Source organism: Mustela erminea, chromosome 7 (genome assembly GCF_009829155.1).
Source record: "Mustela erminea isolate mMusErm1 chromosome 7, mMusErm1.Pri, whole genome shotgun sequence".
Taxonomy (NCBI): domain Eukaryota; kingdom Metazoa; phylum Chordata; class Mammalia; order Carnivora; family Mustelidae; genus Mustela; species Mustela erminea.
Window position 1 is genome coordinate 91,610,227 of NC_045620.1, and position 24,129 is coordinate 91,634,355.

At 52.6% G+C, this 24,129-nt stretch overlaps 1 protein-coding gene and 1 long non-coding RNA gene across 4 annotated transcripts in view; one reads left to right on the forward strand and one right to left on the reverse strand.

Annotated features, from left to right (window-relative positions):
• Positions 1-1,042: 1,042 nt before the first annotated feature.
• On the reverse strand, positions 1,043-12,379 carry LOC116595775. 2 transcript variants are annotated; one of them, XR_004287858.1, is made up of 5 exons: positions 12,297-12,379; positions 11,802-12,022; positions 5,540-5,672; positions 3,669-3,804; positions 1,043-1,082 (listed from the first exon to the last, which is right to left on the reverse strand). It is a non-coding gene; the product is annotated as an uncharacterized LOC116595775 (long non-coding RNA). The 2 variants fall into 2 exon arrangements; XR_004287857.1 differs by having other exon boundaries at positions 5,536-5,672.
• Positions 12,018-24,129, forward strand: part of TET3 (tet methylcytosine dioxygenase 3) — a 98,320-nt gene continuing 86,208 nt past the window's right edge. For both annotated transcript variants that reach the window (XM_032352488.1, XM_032352489.1), the window contains exon 1: positions 12,018-12,423. In XM_032352488.1, the coding sequence (XP_032208379.1) occupies positions 12,121-12,423 (303 nt within the window). In that variant the 5' untranslated portion in view covers positions 12,018-12,120. The remainder of the gene's footprint in view (positions 12,424-24,129) is intronic.

Genomic DNA, 24,129 nt, shown 5'->3' on the forward strand with positions numbered 1-24,129 from the left:
ATCAAGTCAAATTACAATACTGACAGAGCTTAGAAACAAACCGGCTTATTTGCATCGGTTCCCATGTTGCCAAGGATATTTCACTGATCAAAGATAATTGTTATCATCGCAGCTTCCAGGTTCTAACAAGGAGCTCATTCTACAGGCTTTCCATTTCATGCAGACCTTTCTTATTTACTCTCTCCAGGAAGCCATACCCCCAACTCTTGCGGTAGGCAACAAATATCCCCATTTTATGGACAGACAAACTGAGGTTTGGTTAGACAGCTTGCCTAAAGCACACAACTACAGAGGGCCAATGCTGGGGCTTGAAACCAGGTCTTGCAGTTCGTCTAGCACCAGGGGCCTAAACTTCTGCCAAAACGTGAGATGGCTTCGTCAAAGAGAGGTTCCCAGCCTGGTTGCATGTTAGACCACACCCAAGTGTGGTTAGATGTTGCCAAGCACATGAGGCTTGGGGCCCCCACCCCGATCCATTCAACCAGAATCTCTGGGTGTAGGGCCTGGGCACCAGGATTCCTGGAATTCTCCAGGTGGCTGCAATGTGCAAAGCCACAGTCATTCTGTTAGTAATCAGGATTGGCTTCCTTCTTTCTCAAGGAACTGCTTTCCATTTGTCTTTTTTCAAAAATAATTTTTTAGGGGCGCCTGGGTGACTCAGTTGGTTGAGTGACTGCCTTCGGCTCAGGTCATGATCCCGGACTTCTGGGATCGAGTCCCGCATTGGGCTCCCAGCTCCTTGGGGAGTCTGCTTCTCCCTCCAACCTTCTCCTCGCTCATGCTCTCTCTCACTCATTCTCTCGCAAATAAATAAAATAAAATCTTAAAAAATATAATTATTTCTCCATTATAGCAATAATATTATTTGTTAAAGTTTTAGAAGAAAGGTATTTGTTTAAGAGATTTTATTTATTTGACAGAGAGAGACACAGGGAGAGAGGGAACACAATTAGGGGGAGTGGGAGATGGAGAAGTAGGCTTCCCACTGAGCAGGGAGCCCGATGTGGGGCTCGATCCCAGGATCCTGGGATCATGACCTCAGCTGAGGGCAGACGATAAATGACTGAGCCAGCCAGGACCCCCTAGAAGACAGGGATGAAGAGAAAAAAATCATCAAGAGATCCATTGTTATTATTGCGATGTATTCTCTTTCTCTCTTTGTGCGTATCTACTTACAAATGTATATGATTTCATATATTTCATAAATGTTTTCCATTGTTGCCACATATTTTTCAAAAACACTATTTTAATATTAAAACAGAAAAGATATTTTTAAGATTTATTTATTTTAGGGGAGGCAGGGACAAAGAGAGTGAGAGTCTTAAGCAGACTCTGAGATCAGGACCTGAGCTGAAACCAAAGGTGTCACTTAACCAACTGTGACACCCAGGCATCCTAAAACATAGATTTTTAAAGATAGGGTCTACAAAATTAATAGTGATTAACATTGGACTACATTTTTTTTTTCAGATTTTTCTTTTTGCCCATTTGTATTCCCATATGTTGGTAAAGAGAATTGTTACAGTCTTTGCAAAATTGAGTATTTTTATTTTATAATCTACCAGTTTGCTATGATTATTAATGAGGTTGGACTTTTTATATTTTTATTGGTCATTTGTATTCCTTCTTTTGTGAATGTTCACATCATTGGCCTCCCCCCTTCACTTGGGATATTCATGTTTTTTCTTACACATTAAGAATACTAAGTATGGGGCGCCTGCGTGGCTCAATGAGTTAAAGCCTCTGCCTTTGGCTCAGGTCATGATCCCAGGGTCCCAGGGTCCCAGGGTCCTAGGATCAAGGGTCCTGAGATCGAGCCCCACATCGGGCTTTCTGCTCAGCAGGGAGCCTGTTTCCCTTCCTCTCTCTGCCTGCCTCTCTGCCTACTTGTAATCTCTCTCTGTCAAATAAACAAATAAAATCTTAAAAAAAAGAATACTAAGTATAGGGGTACCTGTGTGGCTCTGTCGGTTAAGCATCTGCCTTCAGCTCAGGTCATGATCCCAGGGTCCTGGGACTGAATCCCCCATTGGGCTCCCTGTGAGCAGGGAGCCTGCTTCTTCCTTTCCCTCTGCCTGCTGCTCCCCCTGCTTGTGCTCTCTGTCAAGTAAATAAATAATGTCTTAAAAAAAAAAAGAATACTAAGTATATATAACACTTTTCCTGTTCATTTGTTTTGGAAATATTTTCCCTAAATTTAGCATTTAATTTGGGTTGTTGATGTACAGAAGAGTCTATTGATTTTGTGCTCAGAAATACCTTTAGACTACCTGATCAGTTAAACAGTTACCAACAGTCTCTTCTACAGGTCTCAGTGAATAACTGTGTGATTACATAGGAGCAATTTTTCTGATTAAGCAGGATTTTATTGGTCTGGACTAAGAAACAGTTCATCTCTTACAGGAACCTGACTTGAAATGATCAAAACTAGATTACTTTTTAGGACACATTCCTTGACCTGCCCTACCTGATACATGGTAATGTGAAAAACACATTGGTAAGCCCCACCTCTGTAGGACAAAACATTTAAAAGCAAACAATATGGCATAGACTCTCTCATAAAAGACTGCCCCACCCTAAAATTAACAAAGCCCATTTTCTCTCCGATTTTTTTCAGAAATAGGGTAGGCCGTAGGAAGGTTCCACTGGGCCTTAGGTGGAGACTGACTTTCAGCCCCAAATTCCCGGGTCATAGGCCTTGGGAACAGACTCTAACCCTGCCGCAGGGCTGCTTCAGAATGTAGCATTTGGTATATACATATGCTAAGAAATGATATGTTGTTTCTCTGACATTCAAATTTAACTGGATGTCCTGTGCACAGACCCTACATCTCAGGTATATCACGTAAGGAATTTGCCTGCCTGCCTCCAAGGAGGCTTTTATGGCCAAGGGGCAGCTTCCTCCCTGGGCCCTGGGGATATTTTCCAAAAATCCCACAGCTTCGACTTTTCTACACCCATCGGGCCCTGTGGGTTGCTTCCAGCTTTCTGTGTGTTGTTGTTCTTCTCCCTCCTTTTTCTAGCAGCTGTGAGGTTCTTCTGGGGCTTCCATCACCGCCTCACTCACGTGCCCTTTGCCCACTGCCCCTTCCTGTTTGAGGCGCTAATCTGTATGTTCCCTGTGGCTCTTTCTGCCTTCACACCCCTTTTCTGTCTGAAAGGCTTTGGTTCAGCATAAATAATTATATTGTTTTCCAAAAGTTGGATGTTCAAATTTGTGCTTTATTGTGGTTTGGAATGGCCAATGACAGGCGGATGTGGGTCATGGCCTAGTCCTGTCTTCAGGAGGACAACCGAAAGAATGGCAAGGAGAGGAAGGCATTAGCTCATACCCACCCCTTCCCTGGCTTAGCAGATAAATACTGCCATGTTGGCAATACAGACTCCCTCCCCAGGAACGCTGCCAGAGTGACCTCGAATGACTCCGTCCATCAGTGCAGGTGTTCCCAAGAGCGCCTCTCCTGCTCCACGAGGAAGCACTGCGGCTTTTTCATCTCTAGCCCGTTAATCCCTGAAGACTTTGCAAGCAGATCTTCTCCATTTGTAGGGTGCCCAGGAATCACCTAGAAGGCTCATTGGAATGCAGAGCCTGACTCAGAAGCTCCAGGGCCTCCTGAGAGCAGACTCTCAGGAGGAGTCTGCAGCTGCTGCAGGCCCACCTGTCACACCTGGAGAGCCTAGACTTTGAAACTTCTTCTCCTGATAGGCTGCAGGATGGTCCAGGTTCCCCGTCTTTTCAAGTCTAGGGCTCTGGTGAGACTGCTAGGCCCAGGAGGTCTGAATCAACGGTGGTGGGATCCATGTCTGTGAGAAAGGAGGCCTCAGGGTGAGGGCAAGGAGGGGAGTGGGAGTGAGAGCTGGGTAGCTGCCTGGAGGCCGAGAGAGGGGACAAGTTCAGGACAGGTTAAAGTGGAGGTGGCAGGCGCTAGGGCTGCTTGAATATGTAGGGAAGGACGCATTTGGAAGACTGTCGTCATCAGCTGGGGAGGCTGTTGGGGGGCTTCTTTCTACTCAGGGGCAAGTCCCATCCTGGGCACCTGGACATCATCACCTTCCTTCTCCTAGGTAATACATAATATCCTCCCTAACGATTATATACATTTTAACTCTGGTTGTCATGGCTACATGTGGTTAAAATATTGTAAGTCCCTTTCTCTGTGAATGGGGAAGAGGAACCAGGGGATGGCACGGGATGAAAGGAGTGCCTACTATACACCAAGGTCCAAGACAGGACATTGTCATACCATGGTTCCTTTGATCCTCTGCAAAGGAGGTAATATAAGTAGCATTTGGACAGATGGGAAGGAGGCTGGGGGGAGAGGAATTACCTCACCCACAGTCACAAGCCAGTGCACAGCAGAGCTGGAAATGGAGCCCAGGCACCCAGAGGGAGTATGTCAGTGTTTGGGGAAACGGGAGGTGTGGGGGGAGGGGCGCACCATGGCCAAGTGGATTGGTAGGGGCTCTGAGGATGGGTTTGCCAGCATTGCACAGTTCCTGCAAATGGGGCACGCATAAAGTATATGGGGCCAGGGAACCTTGAGAATGAAAGGGGTTGATATCAAGTTCAGGTCTCAGATGGGACAAGCTCCTACTCTGCGGAGATGGAACGGGAGCAGCATATAGAAACAAGGCAATGGGACAAACAGGGTGAAGTTGAAGCCATCTTGTAGGGATGCTCAACTCTTCTAAGAAGGCTTTGCAGTGCTCTGGCTGGATTCTTAAGATGTGTAGCTCAGGAATTTCATGATTTCATAGTACACGTATTTTCTGTGCTTTCCTCTCCCCAATTCTCCACCTTTTTTTTTTTTTTAAACAAAATCCTTTTAGAATCCCTGACCTTGCTCTTCCAAAAACTTCTTTCATACGTCCTCACGTCATCGGTCCCTACCCTGTTGACGTGACTCTGTAAATCTCTCTCCAGTACTTTTCTCCACCCCCACCTCACAACCCAACAGGAGGCCACCATCATTTTGTTCTCACCTGGGTTTCTGCAGCAGCCTTCCTGCTGGGTGCTCTGCCTTCATGTTGAGATTCTACCACATCCCCCGTAGGGCAATCCTGAGTGAGATGTGCTCTCTTCCCACAGCACAGTTCACAGGACGGACCCAGGCACTCTAACAATGTGCTGGGAAGGTTCAGTTTCGAGAGACCATCAAAGGCTTCCTGGAGTGTCACCCAAGTTTAGCCAGGAAGGATGAGTGGGAGTGAATGGTGAGAAGGCAGGAAATGCTTCTGCCATGGCTCTGCTGCTTTAGAACTTTCCTTTAGCAGGTGGGTCCCTGGTGATAGAGATACCCCGAGTCCTTTCCACTGCTGGATTCTTTCTCAATTTAACATCAATCTACTGAGTTTGCCCCACTGCCACTCATCTCTTCCACTATGCTTCCCTCTGCTCAGATTTCCTTGTCCCTGGTCTAAGTCTCAGAATCCTCTCTAGTGGAAGGAATAACAACCCAATAGAATGGGAATCTCAGATTCTTATCCCCAGGAGGCAGAAGCACTCATGAAATGGGCAGAACTGATTGCACTTACACACCCCTCGAATATCCACATCCGCTATTCCCTGTGTGTTATTAGTGCTGTTAACCAAATGTTTGCTTCTCCTTGCAGGCACTTGGGAGCATTGCCTGCACAGTTCTTCCTGGCCACCTTGCGACTTGCTTTGGCCACTAAAACGAGAGCAGAAATGATGTGAATTGCTTCCAGGTAAACACTTTGGAAATTAGTGCTTGATCTGCCCCATCCTCATTTCCTGCCTTCAGGGTCGAGGGGGCGACATGTCCAGTTGCAGCTGCCTGAGTCCCCGAGAGGCTATGGGAAACAGTGCTCCTATTGGCCCCCAGTGGACATATTTCATGATTGACACATGGGGCTTGTTATTATCATGAAACCTAATGGATCCTGACTGTTACATCGGGTCAAACCAAGACTTGGGTGTGGGGTTACCAAGGCCTTTATACCTGTTTGGTACTCAGCAGCCTGTGAATCGGAGTCCATCGAAGTTCCCACCCTCCTGCCCAGCCCCCTTAGGCTGGAAGATTTCCAGGTTATTTCATCTTTTTCCTACTACGGTGGAGATCTCGCATTCTCCTTGCTAGTTATACAGTCTATTTGATTCAGCCTAAATTCAAAAATAAAACAGGAAAGCATTTGCTGAGTTACTCAGAAAACATAGTCTAGATATGCTACACACATCACACTAACCAATGCATGACCAAAAGGAATCTACGGACACATCTGTCTCTTCCTAGGAGCAAAATGCCGGCTTCTGCCCCATATCAACTCTGGCCCTGATAGGTGAATTACAGAGGTCCTGGATTGTAGGCCCAGTTGTGCCACCTGGTAGTGAATGACCTTGGACAAATTACCTCTCTGAGTCCCTGTTCCTTTATCTGTGAGATGGTGATAATAAGAATAAAAGCTATGTCACAGAAAGAAAAGGAAAGTAACACTTGCACTTGGTGTATTTGCCACTCTGCAGACAGAATGATAATATATGTGGAAGTGCTTTGAAACAGGAAAACTCTACGAAAACAGCTGATAATATTTTTAACCAGTACAGGACCAAAGAAGAAACACATCCCCAACCAAATAAACCCCCCATGCCTTCAGGTGGGGACCTGGCTGTATGTTTACATTTCTGCAAAAGGTTCCATAGTGCAAAGCTCCTTCAGACAGGACAAATTGCATCTTAGCTAAAGAGAAGGAGCAGGGCCAAGCATCTCAGAGGTTAGTCACACGCGATCATTCACAGGTTCCGCAAGCAAGCGGCAGTGTTCATTCCATGAAGTGACTTCCAGAAGAACCACGCGGGCACATCAAACCCAACTCCCTGTGCTCTTCTCCGCATGCTGAATCCACTGCCGTTCCTCAGTGGAGTGGGAAGTCTTCACGATTTCCCAGCCCCACCTCCGTCCCCAGCCGGGGAAACGCCCCCTGCCAACCCTGCAGAGCTCGCAGTCCACTGGGCTTGTTTCTTTCGCGACGGGATTTCCCTTTCTAACCCTTGGGGCAGCTGCGGCAGCCAGGTCCTGACCTCACCGGAGCCCTGGCCTAAAAAGGGCTCAGTCTTCGGTCGCTGGGGGGTGGGGTAACCACCCTGCTTAATTAAAAGGAGCCTCTCCCAGTCTACTTCCTCTAAGCGCCTGGGGCCTGATCCTAGCCGCTGCCTGGGTGCTGATCTGGTTTCTCAACCGCTGGCTTCGGGCGAGTCCAGTGCTCCTCCAACTCCAGCGTGCATCACCCAAAGGCTTGTTAAAACATAGCGCTGGGCCCGCACCTGCAGTTTCTGCTTCAGTAGGTTTAGGTGGGGCCGGAGAGCTTGCATTTCTAACAAGTTCCCAGGTGTGGGTGATGCTGCGTCTGGGGACCACAGTTAGCAAACCACTGCCTCTAGCTTAATGCCGCCTCAGGGGCAGAGAGCTTCGCTGGGCACCTCGGGCTGCTCTGCCGCCCTGAGTGTGAGGAAGGAGTAACCCGACAGCACAGGAGGCTGCAGAGCCGAGAAGGCCCGCTAGAAAAAAGACAAAGCAAACTCTCGGAAGCCTGTGGGTCTTCGATGTCACTGGGATATGTCATTGATCAGGTTCTACTGACCTCATTTCTTCATTCAACACATATTGATCCAGTGCTAGGTGTACAGTTACAAAGGTGAAAAGACAAGGTCCCAGCCCTCTAGGAGCCCAGAGTAACTGGGAGGGAAATGTACCAACAATTACAATGCTGATAAGATAAGTGTTGCAAAGGGAGGGAGCCTCAACTTCTTGGGGGGGTGAGTAGGTGGGGCTCTGGAATCCCGGGAGCTGGAAAAAGTTTCATAGAAGAACTGGCATTTATGCTGAGACTTGCAGGACGAGTGGGAATTTGGCAGGTAGAAGGAGTAGCTGGGGCGGGGTGTGTTGGGGGGGTGAAGTGGGAAGGGGTTTCCCTAGGCACAGGAAATGAGCAAATGAGAAGGGCAGGGTTCCGGAGGGAGAAGCAGTTGGGAAAACACAGGCAGGTGTCCGTCTGGGCCCGGTTCCCCTCCCACCTCGCTGGCTGCTCCTTGTTAGTCTCTGTGGCTGGCCCCTTGTCAGGCCCGTTTCTCTGGAGCCCTTTCCTTTCACTCTCCGTGTCCGCTACCGTGAGCCCCTCCACACCTGAGGTCTCACACTGTGCTCAGCAATGAGGCTCACATGTGTGTTTCCAGCTCCACATGGATGGCTCCATGCACGTCTCCTGCCACACTCTGCTTGGTGAATGGCACTGGCATCCACCTAGCTAGCTAAGCCCCAGGGTTTTGTGAAACAACCCCTGCTCCCACAGATGGCTGGTGGAAAGTACTTTCGCACAGTAAATTGCTCAAAATATGGGAGGAAAGATGCCAGGCTCAAATTCTGAACCTACCATTTGCTAGCTGAGTGACCTTGGGCAAGTTACTTAATCTCTCTGTTCCTTTATCTGTAAAATGAGTTTCATGATAGTACCTGGTTCACAAGGTTGTTCTACAGGTGAGACAATAACTGTTCTCATTTATTATGCCCTATGAAGAAAAAAAGAAGTAACTGATTTCAAGTAATGCTGTCTAGAATGCCCTAGGCCAACTACTTGGATTCTCTCAGAGTTGGTGAGTACCTTGTCCAAGGTCACTCTGCTAGCAAATGACACAGCTGGGTCTGGAACCCAGAATTCGCTGTTCCTAAGCCACCTGCTTCGCCCTATTGTCACGCTATCTGGAGATTGTGAAACAAATAGGGAAATGCTTATGGTATAAAGTTAAGTGAAAAGAAGGCAGCAAATTGCGTAATCAGAGCGAGTACAACCACGTTATTAAAAAAAAAAAAGGAACTAATCTACAAATAGAAAAGGCTAGAAGGAAATGTAGCACATAGTTAAATCGGGTTGTATTTGGGTGATGTTTGTCTTCAAATTCTCTGTATATTCTACATTTTCTTTTACATAATTTTCATTAAAATGAATTATTGAAAACATTAAACATTTATTACAGTGACAACAATTTCAAGTCCACAGCCTGTTCTCATGTTTGATTGAAAATTACACTCTCAAAGTATCTCTTCTCAGCTCTAGACTTACTTCCCTGAACAGAAACTCTTTAGTCCTCTCAAGCACCCGGGTAGGAAATAAGTACCGCAGCCATGTTCCTACCCACCCACAGCTGACAACCCTGGCCGCTGCAGCAGGCTGTCAAAAAAAGGCCTGCGAGGAGGGAAGTTCCAGGCAGAACCCCGGCTTCTCCTACCGCCTAGGGCTTTCTGGACAGCGCTACTTGAGATCAGTTACTTTTTTTGTTTCTTCTAAATAGCCGGCCGAATGCTCTTTTTCCAGTTCTGGCTGAGTTGTTAGCTTCAGCCGGGCGGGGATGCCTGCCAGGTACCTGGCTCCCTGAGCACCGCCCAAACTGGTCAGGCCAGTCCGCCCCGTGGTTGTTTCTGCCAGGACTTGCCCGCGCGCGAGCGTGTGTGTGTGTGTGTGTGTGTGTGTGTGTGTGTTAGAGACCCACCCTTCTCCCCAGCAACCCAGGTAGGTGGAAGGCAGCTACGGGCACTCGCCTAGCAGTCAGGCCAGATGGGTGGAGCAGAATTAATTTAACCTGGAATTTCAACTTGGCCTGCACAACAGGTGAGGGAAAAAAAGCAGCAGAGAGAACGGGCAGTTTGGCAACTTGGAAATATTCTTGTGCCGTGCTCCGTGTCCTCTGCCTGGAAAACAGCCCAGGGTGACTTTTCAAAGTGTGTGCACCGGCTAATGGGGCTTGGTTGTGCCACGGCCCCCGCGGAGGCTCTCCGAGCCCCTCCTGAACGCTGTCCTCCCCCGTTACCCTCCGCGACGCGCCCGTTCCCCCTCCTCTGGGAGGCAGGGCGGGGGTATCGGGTTAGTCTTTGTTTTCGACGCGAAAGAGCCGAGTGCGGCGCGGGGGAGGCTCGCGATGGCGGGGCCCTGGGGTCCGCCTGAGTACGGCGCTCGGCCGTGACCCCTGCGAGGGTGCCCCGCGGCGGGCCCGCAGCCTCTGCCCCCGGGTACCCCCTCCTTGCCGGCCAGGCTGACTCGGTACGCAAACGCGCGATGTCCCCCATTGTCCTGCCTCGGAATGAGCGAGCGGCAGCCGGGAGAGGGGGGTCAGTCAGGCCCGGAGCTCAGGGCTCCCGGGGCTCCGGGGCCGTCCCGGACCGCTCGGGCCCATAGGGAGCGGCAGGAAGTGGGGACACCGGGGCCGGCTCGGCCGAGGGCCTAGGCTGGGAGGTCCGCGTGCCCCACCCCGCGCGGCCCGCCTCGCCTGCCCGGGCTGCAGAAGCGCCGGAGGGCGGGGGCCGCCAGCCCCAAGGTGGCAGCCGGGTCCTGGGAGGGCCGACGCGGGGGTGGGGAGGTGCTGCAGGTGCAAAGGCGCGGCGGCGGAGCCGGGCCCTGCGGCCACGGGCTCCCCGCTCAGTCCCCTCCCCCCTCCGAGGGAACTCCCCCCCACTCCCGCCATCGCGCAGCCCCGGGCCCGGCGGAGGGGGCGGCGGGGCCGGCGGGGCCGGCGGGGCTCGGCCGGGCCGCACGTGCGCGCCCTCCCGGGCGGGGGAGTCCCCGGGCGAGCACGTGCCGCGGCGCGCGGGGGGCGGGGAGTCCCGCGGACGCCTTCATTGCTGCTGCTGCTGCCGCCGCGGCCGCCGCTGCCTCTTCCTTCCTCCTGCGCCGTCCCCTCCTCGGCCCGGGCGGGGGGCTCCGCGCGCCGAGCTCGGCCCGGCCAGGCGCTCCGTGAGGCGGGCGCCCCAGGCGGCGGCGGCGGCCGCGACGGTGGTGGCGGCGGCAGCGCGGGCCGGGAAACTTTGCCCCTTTGTGCGCTCCGCCCCGGAGGCGGCGGGCAGGTCGGTGCAGTCGGTGCCTTTCCGGCTCCGGGGTGGGGGAGGGGCGGCGGGGAGGCGTGGGGGGCCCGGCCCGGGGAGGGGGGGAGGGGACGGCCCGGGGGCCTGCCTGGGGGGGGCCCGCTACTTTGTTGCGGGGGACGGGGCGGCGGTGCTACGGGTCACAGTGTAGCGGAGCCGGGCGGGGGCGGCGGGGCGGGGCGGGGGCTGCGGAGCCGCCGGAGCCGAGCGGCCGAGGCCCCAGAACAAAGGAGCCCGAGCGGCGGCGCGCGCGCGGCCCGGCCCGAGCTGGAGCGCGCCCCCCTCCCCGCGCCCCCTCGGCGGAGCGGGCCTCCCTCCCGGGTCTGGCCGACCGGCGGGGGAGGGGGGCGCGGCGGGGCGGCCGGCGCGGGCTACCCCGGGCGCGCCCCCATCCAGGCCGCTTCCGTGCCGGGGGCGCTCGGGCAGCCCCGCCGAGTGAAGCTCTCAGCAAACTTTATTTTGAAAGCCCTGCTCCCTCGGGGAGGGCCCAGCGACCTCCAGTGAAGGGTGTGTGTGTGGGAATTTTGGTGAAACTCTCCGAAGCCCGGGGGTGGGGGGAGATGACAACTTTCTTAGAAATCTCACCTTGATTACCCCCTTACATTCGTCGGGCAGGTTCCCTCAGCACCCCCATCGGGCGCAAGGCCTCCTCCCGCAGGCGGGGAGCGGGTGCCGGTGCGCCCTGCCAGAGGTTCTGGGCAGGACTTCATGTGAGCAAGCCCTTTCTCTTCCCCCATTTTCTCTTCTTCCAGAAGCAGGAAGAGGTAACATGTGAAAGTTGTCCCTGAGCCTCGAGTGATGCGCTTCCCCTTTCTGTCTCTTTTTTAGGCAACGCTGTCTTCTTCTCCATCATCCTGCCCCCCCCCCCGGAGGACAAATACCAGGAGAACCTCCTCAACCTGCCCAGCCCCCACCACACACCCACCTGCTCACCTCATGCCTGGGTCCAGGGTGGGTGAGGGTGAAGAGCCCGCCCAGCCAAGATGATCCCTTCTCTGGGGACCGCTGCTGGTGTCCTGCCCCAGATCCCAGGCTCCAGCAGATGGGAGAGTGGCCCCCGGCTGAGCCCGGCCAGAGTGCTGCAGAGGAGGTGAAGAGGCGCCCATTCTGGATACTGGAGTTACTTGCCTTCACCCTTGTGCACTCTTGACTGTCTTAGGAGAGAAAGACCTGGTGGAGGGCCTTAGCGGGCAGGCAGGACGCTGGACCGCGGCCCTTCTCTGGCACCTATGCCCCTGCCCCTGGCAGCACTATGAGCCAATTTCAGGTGCCCCTGGCGGTCCAGCCGGAACTGCCAGGCCTTTATGACTTCCCTCAGGGCCAGGTGATGGTAGGGGGTTTCCAGGGGCCTGGGCTCCCCATGGCTGGGAGCGAGCCCCAGCTCCGAGGGGGTGGAGATGGGCGAAAGAAACGAAAACGATGTGGTACCTGTGAGCCCTGCCGGCGGCTGGAGAACTGCGGGGCCTGCACCAGCTGCACCAACCGCCGCACGCACCAGATCTGCAAACTGCGCAAGTGTGAGGTGCTGAAGAAGAAGGTGGGGCTTCTCAAGGAGGTAAGCGGGCCCTTGCTCGGCCGCCCTGCCCTTACCACCGACCGCTGTTCTCCCAGGGGCTTGTCGGACACCGTTCAGTCCGTGCTTCCGTTCTCATCCTTTCCGTCTAACTCTGGATGGGGCCGTGGGCCCGAGCGGGCTTGTGCTTCTTTGCCGGGCTGATGGTTTGAAAGCAAGAGGAACCAGGGAGTGGGGGCTCCGGCCAGCACTCTCATCTCTGATGTTTGCATTTGATGCAGGACACATCCAGCCTTATTTCTAGAAGTTTTTTTGTCCTGCTTGAAGCCTCAGGTGTACTTCAGGGTCACACCAATGCTTGAGTGACATGGGGAGTGGTGGTGTCAGGTAAGGGGTAGAGACTGAGGGATTTGGAAAGAAAGATTTGGGGTGATAGGGTGGTTTTATGCTGCCCTGATGGAATGGGATGGCCCCATCATTCTTCTCAGAAAGACAGCAAGAGCGCCAGCTGGAACTGGAAATTTAATGACAACCTATGATTTGGGTTCCCCTGCTGGACTGAAGTACTTCTGGAGGTCAAAGACTTTTCTTTATCTCTTGTGTTCTCAGGACCCGGCCCCGTTCCTTGACATGTAGTCGGCACTCGGAGACTAATGGAATGAATGAGTGAATGAATAAATGATGTACTTTTGAGACCCTGTCAAGCCCAGGAAAGAGTACTCCCTTTATCTGGAATAGGGGGATGGAGGAAAGGAGGAGCGGGGACGAGATGAAAGGGGAAAGTGGAGAGGTAGTGACCCTGCACTAGCCATCTTTCCCTTCTAGTTGGGTGGCGGGCTGCCAGCACGAGGTTGGTGGCAGCCTCGATAGCGGAGAGTTGGCAGGAGTAGTGATGAGCAAAGTTGAGCAGCTTGGGAGGAGCGGCGGAGCGGCTGAGGTCGCTCTAGGCAGCGGAACTGGCGCTGGACAGAGCCGGCGGCCTGCGCTGTCTGCGGGGCTCCTCCGCTCAGCCACTGATTTGTCCGAGGGCTCAGACAACTCGGGCCCCCTCTCAGGGCCTGTCTTCTCCCTGGGGAAATGGAGGGGTTGCGCTTGATGGCCTTTGAAGCCCTTTCCAGCTGGGCTGGGAGCCGCCGCGCTTCTGAGGGCTAGGGCACCTGTGGCTTCTACGGGCTGGCGGCTGGTGCTCGGGATTTCCCTGACCGCTGAGCGCCCAGCTGTGCCGTGAGCTTGATGGGGCTGTGGTCCCGTGGCTGGATAGGAAGCTCCAAGTGTCGGGGGCAGGGAAGTGGGTGTCGCTGGGATGTTTTTTGCTCTTTTCACCTTCTGTCCACTCCCTGTGGAAGCTGCCTGTCACGACCCAGGACCACAGGCTCTGTGCTTGACTTCCCCGGTCTCTGGTTAAAGCAGGCAGCTCCCCACTCCAGCCTGGGAGACCACGTCCACCCCCTGTATGTTGCTGGTGCCATGGGGAGTTGACATCCTGCTGGTGTGGGGCCCTGTGGGTCCCTTTCTGAAAGCGGGGAGAAGAGCAGGGGTAGGCTTCACTGCTTGGCAGGAGATCTGCTGTTCTGGTGTAAGGAAGACCTGCTCAGTCTACTTTGAAAGCTTGGTTCCCTTGGTTGCTTCCTTCAAGCGTTCACTCTACTTCTCCTGTGATCAAACCCGAGGAGCAGGGGGGCTGATCTTTCCAAGTTGGATGGTCCTGGAACCAGTGGCACTGTCGAACCATGTCTGAGCTTTTCTTAGGGCAGCACCAGTGCGGCATAGCCGAGTGAAGGGGGCGGGGAATGAGGCCAGGGTCTTTGTCATCCTTGTGCCTAAGCTGCTGGCCTGGGCAGCCCGGTGATCATGGTTCAAATACAGGGATCTGGCTTCGCTGAGGCTTAGAGACTGCTCTGCTGAGAGATCTGTATCCCTGTGGACCTCTCCATGGCCGGCTGCCCCTGTAGGCCCCCAGCGTCTGGGACTGGTGGCCCGAGGTGTCCCAGGACAGAAGGTCCGCATACGGGTATGTAACCAGTGCTGGCCCACCACAAAGCTCTCCCAGTTTCTAGAGAAGTAATGGAAAGAGGACAATTGGAGTGAGCTTTTTTTGACTTGTTTTAAGCATAGAACCTTTCAATTTGACGTTCAAAATGTGTTTTCTTTTATAAAATGAGAGTGCTGATGGAAAGTGGGTCTATTTTTTAAAAAAGTCTTTACTTGGTAAAATACAAGATGGTAACTAGTAGCTTTAGATCTACAACTTTTTTTTTTAATGGGTCTGTGAAAGCTGAAAGCGTGAGACCACTGTCCAGACCATGCTGCATTTAATGAGCGTATCTCTGGCATAGTCAAGGAACTGAGAAACACCCCGAGAGGCTCTGCTTGCATGACTGAGCCAGGGAACCAGCCCTGCATTTACCAGCCCCAGGGGGACTGCTGGGACCTTAAGCATTAGACCTGAGCAAGCTTGTAGCAGAGGGAATGCGTCCTGGGATTGGGGAGGTTGGAAAAGGGGAAGACATATTACTGACATCTGGGGGTGATTTTTGGTTTTGGCTCAGGAATGGACCTTTAGAGTTTGGCCCTGATTCTTCAGGTGGGGCAAGACACAGCATCCAGGAGTCTCTTGAGAACCAGTCCATCTCCTTGCCTCCCTGCTCCCTGGCATTTCTTCTTCTAGGTCCCTTTTTCTTCCATCCCGTCTCCACCTCCCCCTGCCTTCTTTGAGCTGTCTACTAACAGCTTCCTTGTATCATTCTGTAAAGGGGGGACGTTATCTTGGGCTTCCCGTCTTTCTTCTCTTCTCCTCACTCTTTTTGGTAGTGTGTGTGTGTGTGTGTGTGTAGGGGGAGGTCCTGTGGAGCCCCTTCTCTCAGAAAAGAAGTTCATTATTTTAAGACTAGAGATCGCTCCCAGGGATGGGCACTCCCACCAGAGCCAGGTGACTGCTCTCTGGGACTGAACTTGAGGTCGTCTGCCTTGACGTGGTTCATTCCTGGACTGAGGTCTTTCTTTCTAATGGCAGGAAGGATTTAGGTCCTAGGCTGATGTCTGAGGCTGATAGTCTTCACATTCTTTTTACCTGAGTGGTGACTTGTAGCACAACGAAGATGCCTAATTAGAAAAGTAGGGTTTGGTGGGTGTGGAGACAAAGTAGGTCTCGGACCCCAAAGTAAGCACTATACTGCTTACTGTCTTGAGCACTGGTGTCTCTCTTTCTCTCTTTCTCTTTTTTTTTTAAAGTAGGCTTCATGCTGGGCATGGAGCCCAACGTAGGGCTTGAACTCATGACTCGGAGTTCAAGACCTGAGTTGAGCTTAAGAGCTGACACTTAACTGACTGAGCCACCCAGGCGCCCCTTGAGCATCGGTTTTTTAGTTGTCGGATGGCGTGACCCTTCTCTGCGGGGTTGTTGTGAGGATTAATGGAGATTAATATATGCATAATGTCTGGCACATAGTAGGTAATCAATAGATGGGGACAAAACATTCCTAGAACATCTAGAGAAGATGGTTGGGAGGGAACCCGAACTCTGAGGGGTGGCGATGGGTGAAAGAAACGGAGACAGTGTGGTGTCTTTATGTATAAGCAATTCTGTATTAGTTAGTCTCTGAGTGGTAATTGTAGAGATATAATACAAATTAAGTGTTTATCTCTAGACATCTTGTAGCTTGCTCACAGAAGAACTCTGGAGCCGGGCTGAAGGAGGGAGGAGTTTGCCAGCCTCTGTGCTGGCGGAGGAGGCTGGACACCCGGGGGCCGGGACCTGCTGTGGTCTTGGGCCTGACTGAGAAGTTGCTCATGGGTGAAGGCACTAAACACCTGATAGGAAGGGTCGGAGAATAACTATTAATGGAAAAAAAAATCCAAACCCTCCTTAGAAAAACATGTGTATGAGGTGGGAAGCTCGACTGAGAACATTGTGGGTGAAAACGAAGAGAAACTATATATATATATAGTGTGAAAACACTGTGTGGCCCTCAGCCATGTGGCTTCAGTGGCTCTCTCTGCCAGTTTTGAGACAAGATACCTCAGCGTTGGGGACCCCTCCACAGTATCAGAATACCTGTGAATTCTTGCCTTGCCTGTCACTCTGTGTTTCTGAAGACAGAGGCTGGGAGGAGGGGTGTTCTCGGGCTGGCACCAGTTCCCAACAGCAAGGGGAGAATTGACTGGTAAAACAGAGGTGATCAGATCCATTGTTGAGAAAGGAACCCCAGCTTAGCGTCTGTGAAGCCGGAGTGAAGGCTGGGCAAGGACAGGCATTGGCCACAGAGTTTAGAAATTTTTTTTACAAATGCAAACAGTTTTTAACCCCATGGCCACAGGCTCTAAAAGGGAACTTAGCAGGAGGGATAGGATTGCCCCCCTCAAAAGGAAATGCTGACAGTACAGCCCCTGAATGGTGCCCCAAGGAGGATGGTGGTGGGACTCAGGGAGAACTGAGCCATCTGGGTGGCTGTGCGGGCTGCTGTTGAGTGAGCGTGGATGGTGGAAGGCCACGCTCCATATGTGGAAAGGGGGTGCATGTCGCTGAGGGCAGATTCAGGAGTGGTCTGACCCCTTAAGAGGAGTGTCAGGAAGTCCAGTGGCCAGAATGTGCTGAGGCTGGTGGAAAATACCCAAGACAATAAACGTCTTGTGTGTACTCCTCCGGCAAGAACGAGAAGGAAGAGTAGGCTTACAACTTCGGCTGCATAGCTGGGGACAGAGAACAGCTACTGGGGCCCTGCTGTGTGGGGAGGAGTGAGCTTGGGGAAGACTGCGCAGGTGTGCTTGTGTGCTTGGGGAGGGAGAGCCTGTCCGCTGCCTCAGCCTGAGTGTGAGCCATTGGCTCCCTACGGAACAGTCACCTGCGCTTGCAGAGTGACAATCTTTATGCAGTCACGGTGGCTGAAAGAGGGCTGAAAGACTGGAGACAGGCAAAAGGTCCCAATTTTGCAGAGATTTGGGAAATTATGAACACATAAGCTTGACTTCTGTTTTGGCCCACTCCAGAGCAGATTGTTCAAAAGGTGGTTTGTGAGACTAGAAAGGCAGGTGGTGAGCTCTGGGGAGTAGGGTTGGTCCCTATGGCTCTTTATAAAGCTGCCCAGCCAAATTAATAGATCTGGTTTTCTGCAAATAAATGATGGCATCTCCTGCAGCTTCTTGGACAGATCAGAAGGCCAGCTTTTTATTTAAAGTCATCCTGAAGAGAGGCCACTTCATAGCTGCCTCGTTCAGTCTCTTTATCAACCGTGTGGCCCAGGGATTCCACTTTGCCATCCCCTGGGTTCCACTCTCAGGGATTCTGATTTAATTGGTCTGTGGTGAACCTAGTCGGGCTGGGGCTCCCCGGGTGCATCTAATGTGTCGTTAGGGTGGAAATTCACTGATGCAGATGAGAGACCGAGGCAATGGGTGCCCGCCTGGGCTCTTCTAGCGCCAGTTGCTTGCTTGCCCTGAGTCTCGGAGAATCTGAATGCCTCGTGACCAGGTGTCCTCTGTGCCTGTCAGTGGACCAGCAGCACTAGCGTTACCTGGGAGCTTGTTAGAGCTGCAGAATCTTGGGCCCCACCTAGGACGTACTGAATCAGAATCTGTGCTTTAACCAGATTCCCAGGTGATTTGTATGTGCATGCGGTGTGAGGAGCCGATCTTCAGTACTTGTGTGCTTGGGAAAAGGGGGTGGAGCTTGGAGAAGGGGCCCTAAGTAAGTCTGGATGAACAGGTAGACAACTCTAGTTGCCAAGAAGAGTAAGGAAGATGACCCACTTGTTTTTCTTTTCTTTCCTCTCTCTTTCTTTCTTTTTAAGATTTATTTATTTCAGAGAGTGTGCATGTGGGTGCACATACACAGGGTGTGGGAAGGGGCAGGAGAAGGAGAGAGAAACTTAAGCAGACTCGGAGCTGAGTGTGGGGTTCCACAGACATGGGGCTCGATCTCACGACCTTGAGATCACGACCTGAATGGAAACCAAGAGTCGGATGCTTAACCAAGTGAGCTACCCAGGTAGCCCCAACCCAACCCATTTCTTTGCCCTGCAGATCAGGGAGATAAGGAACCTCTTGAGATTTACTTTAGGTTTATTCTTGTTCTTCTGGAACCCATTACCTTCTAGTCTAGTGAGTTATCAATAAAACCCCTTAAGAACTTGTGGAACTTGTGTGTGTGTGTTTTGAGAATAGTCAGGAGAGGGCTCTAGGAAGATGTCTGCTGGTAAGCAGCCTGACAGGATCTTGGAGCCCATGAGAGTAGTAGATGGTGGTGGTTGTGAAAGAAGGGTGTGTTTATAGAACCTTGGATCTTATGGGAGGGTTTGGAGACTTATGGAGGAGAAGACATGTGTACCATCTTCCTAAGATGCCTGTTGGTATTGGTGTGAGATGTTGGTGGGGAGTAGGAGTGTCAGCTCTGGGCGTGGGGTGGAGTGGTGAGGGCTGTGGTGCAGGTATTAAGTTGAATGATAGAACAAGGGGTTAAGTGGGGGGTAGTCTGGAGCAATGGGCCACAGCCAGAGCTGATGGAATCTAATCAGTGAATCCAGAATCTTGTACTTGAAAAACTAAAAGAAACTAAAACTAAAAGAAACTAAAAGAAAAACTAATACACAGGTAAGGAACCCTGGTTTCCTAGCAAGTAGGAAGAGCTGAAACTCCAAAAGCATTGTTGACAGCCTCTCTTGAGATCTGTCAGAATGGTCACATGTAGGATAACTGAAGGAAATAGGGCTGTTCAGCTTGGCAGTGAAAAATGCCAAGGTGAGTCTTATGTGAAAGAGGGAATTTCTATGTGTAGAGGAGTGTGCAGAACTTTTAGTAGTGGATGGAAATTATAAGCAGGGAGATTGAACCTGTGTTAGAAAAAAGAATTGTCTAGGGGTGCCTGGCTGGCTTAGTCAGTGAACATGTGACTCTTGATCTCAGGGTCATGAGTTCAAGCCCCACTTTGGATATAAAGCTTACTTTAAAAAAAAGAAGAGAAAAATAAATGTCTAACATTTACAGCTGTTCCAAAAATGAAGAGCCAGCCCTGAGAGGGAGTGCCTCTCCTGTGCCTGCACATGTCTGGGGAGAGGCTGGGTGCTGAATGGGAGGGATGTCATGAGGACATCCTCTGTCAGGTGGGGGCTTCCATGCTTGGTGTCTCCTGTTGAGACTGTGAAGTATAATATCAGGTCTGTTTTCATATTACTTAGACAATTACTTTGCAGAAGAAACATTGCTCTTAGTAAAAGTTTTTGGTCAAGTTATAGACAGTCTTAAACCTAGACCTAATCTCAGACCTGTGTTGGAATAAAGTCTGCAAACTTTCTGAAAATTTCTGCCAAATGATGTATGAAGGTACTGGGTGTGTTTTCTCAGGGGAGCGGGCCCGTGGTTTTCAGCAGATTCTCAGTAATACTCAAGGACTCCCCAGATTTAAGAAATGTCTAGTATGGTAGCCATTAGCCCTGTGTGGCTATTTAAATTTAAATTAATTAAAATGGAATAAAACCAAATTCAGTAACTCAGCTGTACTAGTGACCCCTCAGTTGCTCAGTATGCACATGTGGCCATGTGCCCAGGATAGCACAGATAGCGAATGTTTCCATTACTCTGAAAAGTTCTGTTGAATACAGAGTTTCCCTGTGTGATCTCTGGACCCTCACTGAAACCTGTAACTGGGTTGGGGACATAGTTGTTTGTGCTGGCGGCTCTCAGAAGAATATACTGGATTGGGATCCCTGTCCCCACCCCACCTCCAAGGTAAGCGGGGGAGGGGTGTGGAAGGCGCTGGTGCTTTCCTAGGCTAAAACAAACACGCCCTGAAGCTCATCATCACTTCTCCTGGAAGGCACGGGCTGTGTTTTATGGGGGAAAGAACAATAGGAATGAGGCGTGGCTCCCCACCCAAAGGCTGCCTCTGAAGCTCCCAAGGGGGAAGTGGCCTTTCCCACCCCCAGTCTTGACCACCCGGAGCTGTGCCTGTGTTTACATCTAGCCCTGTTGTCTCCTTTTTGCCTTGGACCTCCTACTGGTTGAAAGACCACATCAGGGGTCTCAGGAGTTGTCACTAATTCCCCCTCCCCCTCCCCATCACTTCTTCACAGCTCCCTTGTGGATCGAAGGTAGGACGCTCAAGAAGAGAGGTGTTAGAAAGGAAGGGCACCCCATCATCTCCCTTGAGTGCTCTTTCGGCCTGGCCAGCAGCCGGGTGGGGGTGGTGGTGGTGTTGAGGGCTGCGGTGGGTCTCTACCTGAGTGTGGCCCGTGCAGGGCAGAGGCTGCTGCCGTGCTCGCCATGGACACACCCCATGGGGCCTCATCTTCCATCATTTGCCTAAGAAATCCCATTGCCCAAGTTTTTAATTAGTTTTTGAGGGAGAAGAGAAAACTGGCACCTGACTTTTGGGGTGACTGGCTGGCCTGCAGGTGACCTTGGGCCTGGGGCTTGCTGGCTTGCATCAGGTTGTACAAGTTCTTCCTCCACTGCCGGCTCTGACCCGCGTAAGTGCCAAGTCCAGTGACCACCCCTCTCCCGCTAGCTGGGGCGGCTGCATACAGAGACGCTGCTGGGAGAGCAGCAGTTCCGGACCTTCCAAACGGAAGGGGAGCTGCATTGAGTGAAGTCCTTTGGGGGCGTTTACCAGAGGGCATGTGCCCCCTCAGCCCCCCACCCCTCCTCCACAGGGCTGGAGGAAGCCTCAGGAAGGGGTGTGGGGATGTTGGGTCAATAACAAATACGCAGACACTGGGCTAGATCGAGTCTGTTCTGCTCCAGAGCCATTTAGGCTGGAAGAACACGGACGGGCTCATTCGGGTCTCCTCTTTTCCTTCTCTTTTCCTACCCTTCTCTTTAAGGGTATGCGTTCATGCCCCAGTATGGTGTGGGGCGTCAGAAGCCCTGGTGCTGGGACAAGGAGGAGCGGTACCTCCCCGGAATGTTCCTCGGGTCCCGGGATGGGCAGCGGGACTGGCTGCGGGACTGGCAGTGTCCCCTGTGCTGGGGGAGGGCCGTCACTCCCTCCGGCACTGGCTTCAGTTTCCCAAGCAGGAAGGCATCTGCTTTGACTCGCACACCGCGAGTTGCCTTCCCAGCCTCATTCAGCGCAAGTCTCGCCTGGGACTGTCCAGGCGCTGGAGCCTCAGCTGCGGGAAGGAGGAGGCAGCGCTTGCTCTGTCCTTAATGAGCTCACAGTCTGGGGAGGGAGACAAGCGTGGAAACAAATAATTACAGGACAGGCTGCCAGGGCTGTGAGGGAGGAGGGACGCCTGGAGGGCAGAGACCAGCCTTACTCACCTTTCGGCCCATGGGGAAGGGAGGAGGTATGTTCCGAGAGTCTCAGTGTAGCCATAGGTGTAGGGTGAGAGGGCTTCCAGGAGGAAGGGGGCATCTTGCCTGAGTCTGAGGTGTGTGGAGATGCTTCTCGAATGCTCACGACTGGTGTGGAAGGACTGGACTGACTGCAAGGGACCCCTGAGGGTATTCCCAGGTCCTCCAGGTGGTGGGTAAGATGCTTTGTGTTAATTCCTCTTGGAAGTCTTTCACGGGTGGGCGCTGTCCCTGGGTTTCTAAACTACTCAGCATTCCTGTCCCACCTCTCTACAACCTCTTAAGGTCTCTTGTTGTTTGCTTGGATCCTGGAACATTTGGTGGCCCAAAGCTGTTGAATTTGGGGTGGGGAAATAGACTCTAAGACTTTCTCCCAAGCTTCGAGGAGGCGTGCGGGGTCTGGGCAGAGCTATAGCCTCTGTCTGTTAGCCTGGGGGGCCCAGGTGTGTTCTGTTTGTGAGTAGGGAAGTCTGCGGGCAGGCGGGTGGGCGGAGTTTTTGGCTGGCTCCGACTGTGTTCCCTCGGACGCTGCTGGGTACTTGGGTTCAGTCTGTCTCTGCTGCGTCTCTAGTCTCCAGGAGAAGCACCTTTTCTCCTCCTCCTCCTCCTCTTCCTCCTCCTCCTCCTCCTTGTGATTGCTGTTGACACAGACTTCCGCTGCCAAAGCTAATTGTGAGCCCTGATCAGTGAATGAAGGCAAAGGCAGTTCCCATGACAACCGCAAAGAGTTTCAAATATAGGGGATGATGTGTGTGATGGGCTGCAATTACTTGGGTGGAAATTGATGCATGGACACTGGGGACTTCAAACATAGGCTCTGAAGGTGGAGAGGGTATTGGGTTTCTTTGGCAGGATCCTTTGTGTGGTAGAGAGGGAAGGAAAGGAGGGTACAACTTCCCCCACAGTTGATTTCAGGTGCCTTCCGGGTGTGGTATGTTGGGCAAAACCCCTCAGGGGCTTTGGAAAGGCATGACTCCAGCCATTCTGGTGGGGGGGGAAGCAGGACCCCCAGACTGACAAATAGTAGTACCAAGTGTCAAATGAGAAACATTACAAGTGCTGTCGGCTGGCAGAGGACTGGGGTAACCCTAGAAGGCTTCCTGGAGGAAGTAGGTCTTGAACTGAGCTTTAAAGTAAAGCCTGTGGGGAGTGACCTCATTCAGGACACAGCTGTGCCAGAGAAGAGAACTTTGTCTATTCTCTGCCAGCACTAAAAGGGGTAGGTTGATAGGAAAATCCTAGAACTACCCAGAGCAGCCCCCACTGTATCAGTGCAAGTGAGGGGATGACAAGAGCCCTGCTCAGTCATTTTCTAGTTGTGTGACCTTAGGCAAGGTGCTTAGTCTCCCTGTCAGTGGATTTCTCTATCGGTAGAATGGGTGTGAATAATTCCTGTTTCACTGGTTGATTTTGAGGATTAAATAAAATTGCTATACCATGCTCCAAGTATGGGGCCCTGCGTGGGGTTGACGTTTAGTTGATGTTCCTGCATGTGCTCCTGAATCTGTGTCTGCATGTGTCCCCATCCCCTAGTCTTGGTGTAACTGTGTGGTTTTTGGCCTGGGGGTACCCGTGTCACTGCGGTTCTCAGTGTTGGGGTCATTTGTGTGTTCTGAGAGTGAGCAAATCCATCTGCCTCTCCTCAGTGGGGATGGCTGTGGCCCTATTCCTCTTGTTGGGAGTATAGTGGGACTGCGGTCATGGCAGTCCCCAGGGGGCCCAAGGACATCTGGGTCAGTCACTGAGAAGTCCAAAATGCAGAAAGAGGGGCCAGTAGAGATAGGAGAGGGTTGGCCGTGGGGTGTGAAGAGTGTCTCTGCTAGGAGCGTGGGCCCCTGACTCCTTGGAGCCCTGGCATTCCAGGTGCCTCAGGAAAGGGCAGAGGGCCCGTGTGGGACAGAGGTGGAGGCAGGTAGACTACCACAGGCTCTTCTTGGGTATCTTCAGGCTGCTGGGGGTGGGGAGCCAGGACTGGTGGGTGGGGTAGGACTGAGCTGGCACTGGGAGCCAGGACCGGTGGGTGGGGTAGGACTGAGCTGGCACTGGAGTGGTGGGTCAGACAGTCAGGGTGGCTCCTGCAGGCTGGGGAGGAAGACTGGTGCGGGCTGAATGAGGCTGAGGCTCAGCTCTAGCTCAGTCCAAGCAGGTCTGCCCTTCCAGGAGAGCAGGTGTCCCTCTGATCCTTGGGGACCTCAAAGAGGTCAACCAGGAGAGCAGCCTCCACATTTCAGTGCCCAACCCCCTGCCTCTCCACCCTCCCTGCCTAGAAACTTAGCACATTCCAGCTCTGTGCAGAGCCTAGTAAAGTGGGGAAGACAGGGCCCCCGCCCACGTGGGGAAGACGCCGTGTAAATAAATAACTGTGCTTGGTTGTGAGTGGGGCTCTAGGAGAGGCTGTGAGCTGCGCTGTGAGGCCCCAGAGGAGTGGGGGATGCTCGCGGGGGCTAGAAGAGCTGGGAAGGC